Below are 7,971 nucleotides of genomic sequence, written 5' to 3'. Positions count from 1 at the left end.
TCATCATATTCCTGTATTTATTTCTTCAAAATATTTATATTCTGCCTAGATCTTAGACATTTCTTACAGGACATCTGGTTTGTGCATCAAATAATAGCCTTTAGATATGTTTTCTCTGTTTCTATATTTTACTCATTTCTCTTAAAAGTTCATCCATTACACCCCCCTCCCCCCAAAAGAAGTAAAACAAGGCAGAGGCTTCCTTTAAGGGAAAAAAAATCCCCATCCTTACTACAGTCAGAACCGAAGAAGCTTCTTGGATAAGAAGGGAAATGAAAGGAAAAACTAAGTCCAGTTGCCTTTTCCAAAAAGCACCTTTGGGATAACCATGACAGGGATGGTTGAGAATCTCCACAGACATCCTTATTACACACAAAAATGGTTTCAGATGAATTTCCAAGCTCCCACATGTCACCTACAACTAGATATCTTGCTACAGGCTGGACTATTCCCTTTCCCCGTGAAGATTTGCATCAAGAGATAATACAGGTGTTCTTTGAGCCCAGAACTATGGCACACAGCTTCTGTTCTGTTCACCAGTTAAGAGAAATTTGTATGAGCAGGTTCCGCCTGGAAGGAAGGGTGCTGATTGCCCATCTCTTATTCTTTGCTGACTCTGCCTCCTACAAGTACTTGGATACTGGCACCATCTGTAGCGGACTGCAAGGGACCATAACAATGGCATATCTTCTGGAGATGTGGATGTGGCATATGGGCATGAGGAGTAACAAGGCAGGACAAGGGTCTTGGCACAAAGAGGGTCCACAACAAAACCAAGTTGGTTTATTTGATTTTCTACCATAAAAATCCACTTCGTGTCGCCAAACAGTGAGATCAGAAGCATCCCAGTGCATGGAGATTTAAGAAGACAAGGTTCTCTCTGGAGAACGGGGAATTCCAGACTAGGATTAAGTCCTTCAGCAATCTGCTCCAGAATAGATCAATTGAGTTGGGACAGGCTCTGGGGTAGTGTCTATATCCTCATCCCCCCAGAAATAGGTGATTAAGTTGTCAGAATCCAGAATGGTGGCAGGCATAGTGTTCGCTTTAACTGGGTTAAAGGGGACCCCAGGATGTGCCTTGTGGTGGTGCCTGGCCAGGTGACTCCGTTGAACGTAGCCCTTCTCACAGTGGGAACACATGTAGGGCCTCTCTGCCTGGTGGAGCATCTGGTGCCGGGTCAGCGTTGACTTGACGGCAAAGCTCTTCCCGCAGATTTCACAGTGGTAGGGCTTGTCCACCATGTGGATTCTCTCGTGCCGGTAAAGCTTTGACATAGAACAGAAACCTTCCCCACAGACCATGCACTTATAAGGCCTCTCCACCCCATGTGTTCGCAAGTGCCTATTCAGGCTCCCACCGTGAGTAAAGGCCTCCCCACAAATGGGGCACACGAAGGACTTCTCCTCCACCGGAAGAGGCATCGGGTAAGTGAAGGGAACCGGGACCGGGTACGGGAAAGCATCCTCCCACAAGTCATTTTTGAAAAGGCCTTCCTCTCTGTGGCTTCTCTGGTGCCTGGTGACACTTGTGCTACGGGTGAAGCTTTGCCCACAGTCTGGACATTTGTAGGGTTTCTCTCCCGTGTGGGTCATCTGATGGGTATGAAGATTGAGATTCAGGCTGAAACTCCGCCCGCAATAGAGGCATGAGTACGGCTTCTCACCAGTGTGGGTCCGCCAGTGTCGGGTCAGGGTTGACTTCCGGTTAAAAACTCGGCCGCATTCGGTACAGGGGTGTAGCCTTCCTTCGGAGTAGAATTGCTGCTGGAAAGATGCTTCAAAGACATCTCCAAGACTATCAATGGATGCATCCCAAATTTCTTTGGGATAGTCACCTTGATAAAGCGCTGGTTTAAATGGGCTTTCCCAGACCGGATAGTCCTCTGGTCCCTGAGAAAGTCTCCTTTCCTCAGGATCATTGAAAATGGTAAAATGGAGCTCTACCTGCTGGTCAGAGCTCTCTGGCTGGAGGACGGGCCTTTTAGCCTCAGCTTCTGGTCTGTCCTCAGCTGGGAGAGATTCCTTCACACCAGATGGCTGACCGGCTTTCTCACTCCACTGAACAGACCTGTCCCACTGCCGTTCTGGGGAGCTCACCTCCGGCGACTCATCCCGCCCTATCTCACTTGCACAGAGTTTACCTTCCGAAATGCCCCCTTCGGATTCCTCCAGGATTGTAAAATGAAGCTCGACCTGCTGCTTAGAACCGGGCTGAGGGTACATTTCCACTCCTCTCTCCTGGGCACTCCTGTCAGGTTCTGGCTGTAGCCTCTGTACTTTCGGCAAGGACCGTGACTGATCAGAATAAAGTAATTCATCATCGGGATCAGGCTGACAGGAGCTGTCGGGTCGTAGCCCTGCATCAATCTCGCAGGGCCAGAGTTTCCCCTGAGAAATGCCTCCTTCGGATTCTTCCAATATGGTGAAATGCAGCTCAACTTGAGGTTCAAAGCCCTTCTCCTTCTCTTGCAAAGTCTTCCCTTTGGTGTCCTTCATTGTTCCATTACCTGCTGAGAAAAAAAAGAAGAGGAGGAGTCCAGATACGTCAGCCTTTCGAGATAGCCTAGATCAGGAAACTAAAGTTAGGAACAGGTAAGTCCTTAGCTAATTTTTTTTTCCATTTTCAACATTCACTCTCTCTCTCTTTTAAATTAATTTTATTAATTTATGATATAATTTACAAAAAAAAAAAATACAAAAGCAAATAGTAGGAAAAATAGGGAAGGGAAAAGTGTGGAAAAGGAGGGAGAAAAAAAAGAAAGGAAAGGCATTGACTTCCAACTCCCTTTGGTGTAGTACGATAGTAACATCAAACCACGTTTTACTTTTACATAGTAGTTTAAACTAGCCATCTCTACAAACAACCAATCTATGTAATAGGTAAAACCCAAAATCAAAGTTTCCTTTTTTTTTCTACCTCAAGCACAAAGTCCAGAAACAGTTTCCAGGTAGAAACAAAAGTATTTGTGTTTTTTTTTTCCTTGATCAAAGCACTCAATTTAGCCATCTGATAACTCCATCGAAACTAGCAAGGTAGTCCTTGACTTATGACCATCTTTGGCACCAAAATTTCTGATGATAAGCAAGGTGGTTCTTAAGGGAATAGCGCTTAAATGTAGGACATATTTGCTATGGTTGTTAAGTAAATCACTGCAATTGTTAAGTGAATCATGTCGCTGTTAAGGGAATCTGCCTTCCCTCACTGGCTGTCATATATTTTTTTTTGGGGGGGGGGGGGGAGGAGGGAGAATGTATAGTTTAAAATTAAATCCAGATTATTACAGAATAGCCTGGAGCCACTGAATTTATTCCAAATGTCTATTGTCACCTAAACAGTGAGGGATCATTTCTTTTATTCTTGAGCAAAGTAAATCTGTCATTCTCCATTCCTTTTCCCTCCTTCCACTCCAAGGACCCATTTTCATTAGCATCCCATTGTCTTTCCTTTCCAATATCATTCATTCATATATATCTATCTATCTGCCAGCCAATCAAGACACAAAAAAAGCCACAAAACAGACAGAAGATATTAGAAACACCAATCAAGCAGAACACAGCAAACTCCAAGACCAATAAACACAGACCAAGACTCCCAACCAATCAGGATGAAGAAAAAACCATTCTGGCACAGCAGTAGGCTAGCCCCAAATTTAAAACCGAAACAACTGTAAAAGTCTGACTCACAGCCGAACACAATACAGAAGCCTGATGATGGCAGATGAGATTCTGCCGAAACGTTGCCACACACACAAAAGAATCTACCCTTCTGGATTTCTTGAACTATTCACACACACACATACCCTTTTTTTAAATAAGTAGTTGTTCCTAATTTTACTGAACACAGGGCATAAATTTTGTAAGTACTTCTTGGAAAATGGCCTTCAATTTCTCCACAGTATACACTGTTACATATCTACATTTGAACAGCTGCTGTTCTGACACACAGGAAATAAATAAAAATGAAGCTGAATTATCGTGTTGCATAAGCTTGAAATGACAACTCAAATTCAAAAATAGTAAAAGATTTTTAAAAACACAAAAAATGGTCAAAGGCTATACCTTTATTTATATATATCCAACTTTTATTTTTTTTTATAAACAGCTCAAGGAAGCACACATATGCAACTTCTTCCTTCTCCTATTTTCCCCACAACAACAACTCTGTGCGGTGAGTTGGACTGAGAGTGACTAACTCAAAGTCTCCCAGCCAGCTTCCATGCCCAAGGCGAGAGTAGAATTCAGAGTTTCCCATTTTGTAGCCAGATGCCTTAATCACTATACCAAACGGAACGTATCAGATATTATACTGTTAAGATACTAGGCTTGATCATAGTCAAACTTGTGTAATTTATATAGCTGCCCATTTCACTCAAGAACTCTTGAGTAGAGAATGAGATTAAAATACATAAAATCACTAAAATAGCCCCTCCGCACCTACAGATAAATCACCCCACTCACCATTAATAATAGTAAAACTCATCTACCCGCTTGAGCAAAATGCCTGAGGAAGCTGCAGGACTTCATTTTGTTCATACATAACCTTGGAGGAGGAGCATGCCTGTGATAAGCATGGCTAAAACAAGTCTACCCTCTCTCCACCTTTCCCTTTTTATTTTATATATTTTTTAATCCTGCCTTTATTATTTATAAAGATAGGTATTAACATACATAATGCTCTTGCTGCCTCCTATTTTCTCCACAACAATAACCCTGAAGTGGGCCTAGAATTCGGTCTCCTGGTTTTTAGCCTGGTGCTTGAACCACTAGGCCAAACTGACTCTCTGCATAAGGCTCCAAGGATGGCAACACATTCCTTCTTTACAAGGATGTAAAACCTCTAGTCATCACAGTGATTTATAGCCTGATACTTCAAGAATTTAGGCAAATCCCTTTCAGGCCTCCTAGATTGATGGCTACCCCTTTATCTTCTACTAGCAAATTCCACAGCTCTCTCTTCTTGAGTCTTCCATCCCATTCCAATTTCAGCTTCTAATATTACGAGAGGAAAAAAGACCCCCTATTTCATACTGTATGATTTTTTTTTACATGCAGACCTTATTTTCTTCATGTATGCTGGGCTTTAATTTTTTCCAGCCCATTCATTCTACAGGGCTTTCATGAACCATGATATGTTGTAAAAGCAATACCACAATATTTGGAACTAAATTTTCTTATGCTGATTTGTAATATGTAAAGTGGCATAGATGTAATACAAAATGCTTCTATGTGCCCCAGCCTAAAACTTAACTCGCACATTTATATTCTTAATCCTATAGTACTATTGGCCAGGCAAGCGGTTTTGGATAGAATCCATTTTCTTTTATCCGACACAATACATCTGATTCCACAACTGTGGTCCATCTCATGCCCACCCATTCAAAACCCGAATGCCCCATCCTACATTAAACCATGTTAGTTAAGCAACAATGTCTCAAACAGCATAATACCAGAACGCAAATAACCTATTTTACATAACCACACAGACTTTACACATCTTCCAGGCATTCAGGGGGATGGAAGGGGATTAATTAAACCAGAAGGATCCAGACAATTTCCCCCTCCTCAGGTCAACATTTATAATAATAATAGCCTTCCAGGTCCTGGAATCTTCCAGGTGTATTATGTCACAATTTCCAGTTTGCTAAACTTATGACATTGGCTGGGGATATTTGGAGGTGACCCAAAACAGGGCACTAAACTTGGGAAAGCATTAACTTTTAAAGTTTTTTTCCCCATTATCCAGGGACTTTTTTTTCTTCTTGCAAAAAAACCAAACAGAACCAGATACCTGCAAAAAAGATTTTGCACAGAAAGAGAGCTCAGTTCTTACTTTTAAAACCATGCACACATATACAGTTGGATTTAAAAAAAAATATTTATAATAACCTCGGCCATCTAGCAAGATGAAACATCTAACTAGCTGTTTTAAGTTTTGCTTGTCTGTGAAATATGTCTTGTTTGCATTATACTCCTTATCTAACAAAAGTTACTCCAGTCCTCCTCACAAACCTACCTTCCTATTCACAGTACAGAGAAACTCAGCCATCCCCTAACAAGCTGATATGTTTGAGCAAAAAGCAGACAGGAACTTCATACTACTAAGGTATCAAATAATCCCACTTTCCTAGTTTGGACAATATTGCTTTCCAAGCGTCAAAGTTAAAGCTAACCCAACTGTTCATGTTTTCTAGTTGCAGCTTCAAGATCATTAATTGATCTAATTAAATTCACTGTGCAAAACAGCACCATCATCTGCTACACTTGCTGTTTACTGCTATCTATTTCTCTTCCCAGGGGATTTGGGTGGTGGAAAACAGAGAGGTTATCCCTCTCCAATGTGATGTCCCTAAGGATTTTTTGAGGCTGCAGCTAGGCCCATTTCTGAGATTCAAAGGGCCAAGACTCTGGGATGCCAAGCTGGAGGAAAGGGTGGGAAAGAGCAGGAAGGGAGGGAGGGGAGACCTGATACAGGTGGGCAGCTTTAAAAATCCTGAATAAAGTATCAGCCCTCCTTCTTTCCCCCACTCCTCTTACACAGCCTTTCCTGAGCTATGATCCCAGGGCATGTGAACAACAGAAACGTCCTCCCTGCTGATAAAATCGCTTGGTCTGTGGTGGAAAATCTGGCTGACAATTCTAAGCTTGTTCTTTCCAAGAGGCCTCGCTTGAGTCCATTACTTTTATTATTATTTTTTTAAAGAGAAGTCCCCAGGCTCTTTTCCTCCCAACCAGAAATTTGGAAGAGGGAGGAGGAGGAGGCGCTTCTGACTCTTTAGGAAAACACCACAAACGGGGAAGGAGGAAACCCCACTTTCTGCCCGCCAGAGCAACCGAAGCTGCAAGCGCAGTTCCCACGCGAGAACCTGCGCCTTCCGCGAATCGCCCACGGCGCCCCCCCCCATCTTCCTCCCGCGGGCCGGGCTGGACTAGCGGGCTGCACGCCCGCCTATCCCTTTCTCCCTGCATCCCCCGAGGGCATCTAGCTCGGCCAGGACGGAGGCGGCTGAATGGCCGCAGACCCTGGGCGGAGCCCCTGTTGGTGGATCGTGGTTTTTTTTGGCCGGAGGGGAGTTCCCACCTCGGTCGAGCAAAGAGAGACACAGACAGACAGAGAGAATAGCAAAGCAGGAGGCTGCAGGACCGAGATCGCTCCGCTGGTCGCCAGCGCCGCGCGGTGCCGGTCGGGGGTTCGGTGTAAAAGGAGGAGGCACAGCTGCTGCTACTACCGCGGTTCTCCGGGCGAGCTGACTCCCGCTGATCCGGATGCAGCAAGCGCCCGAGACAGGAAACTCATCCCGGCCCGACGCAGGGCGGAGAGAGACGAAGAGAAAGCGCAGCCCCTTCTCGCACGCCTGCAAGTCGCCGGAGCCCTCTGGTGGCAGCGGAGCACGGCCTGAGCCGGTTGGCGGGGGGAGACGCAGTTTAGAATCAGAATAGAGCTGGAAGGGACCTTAGAGGTCTTCTAGTCCAGCCCCCTGCTCAAGCAGGAGACGCTGTGCAGTTCGCTTTTCGGCGAAAACCGACAAGGAGGCACCCACCCCGCTCGCTTTCTGCCAGGGGTTGCTCTCGGGGATTGGCTGCAAAACGCTTTGTCTTCCAAGCGAATCGGATCTTGGACGGTTCTTCCTTCGAGGAAGGTCTTGCAAGACCCCTCAGACAAAATAGATGGAAGAGAAAGCCTAGTTAGTATCATGATTGCAACGGTAGGCATATAATCTCCACAGGGTAGTTAAGGTCCACATGCTGAGGGACTTTTGCGAGGGCGCCTTGCGTTTAGGATTGCAACATCAGAAAAGTGGGTTATTATTCCTGTCTTTATGTTTATCCTAAAAAAATAAATCAACTTCCTTTTCCCTCCAAATCTAGGTGATGTTCAGAATAACCCCGAGGTAGGCTAGACAGAGATGGGATTTTGACTTCATTCCCTGCATAAACCTATATACAGGTGAAACTCAAAAAATTAGAATAT

The 7,971-nt window shown here is 44.4% G+C and overlaps 1 protein-coding gene across 6 annotated transcripts; it reads right to left on the bottom strand.

Moving 5' to 3' along the window:
* On the bottom strand, positions 1-7,298 carry LOC113447603 (uncharacterized). Of its 6 annotated transcripts, none has more exons than XM_026717882.2 (2): positions 7,144-7,298; positions 1-2,509 (listed from the first exon to the last, which is right to left on the bottom strand). In XM_026717882.2, the coding sequence occupies exon 2, from the start codon at positions 2,496-2,498 to the stop codon at positions 918-920; it is 1,581 nt and encodes a 526-aa protein (XP_026573667.1). In that variant the 5' UTR covers positions 2,499-2,509; positions 7,144-7,298; the 3' UTR covers positions 1-917. The 6 variants fall into 6 exon arrangements, with proteins under 6 accessions (XP_026573667.1, XP_026573668.1, XP_087779568.1 ...); XM_026717883.2 differs by having other exon boundaries at positions 1-2,512; positions 7,081-7,280; XM_087923442.1 differs by having other exon boundaries at positions 1-2,512; positions 7,144-7,274.
* Positions 7,299-7,971: the final 673 nt, after the last annotated feature.

The sequence above is a fragment of the Pseudonaja textilis genome, chromosome 2 (assembly GCF_049901715.1).
Source record: "Pseudonaja textilis isolate UNSWEBS1 chromosome 2, rPseTex1.2, whole genome shotgun sequence".
Taxonomy (NCBI): Eukaryota; Metazoa; Chordata; class Lepidosauria; order Squamata; family Elapidae; genus Pseudonaja; species Pseudonaja textilis.
The sequence above is the reverse complement of the archived record's forward strand: the minus strand, read 5'-3'. Positions and strand labels throughout refer to the sequence as shown.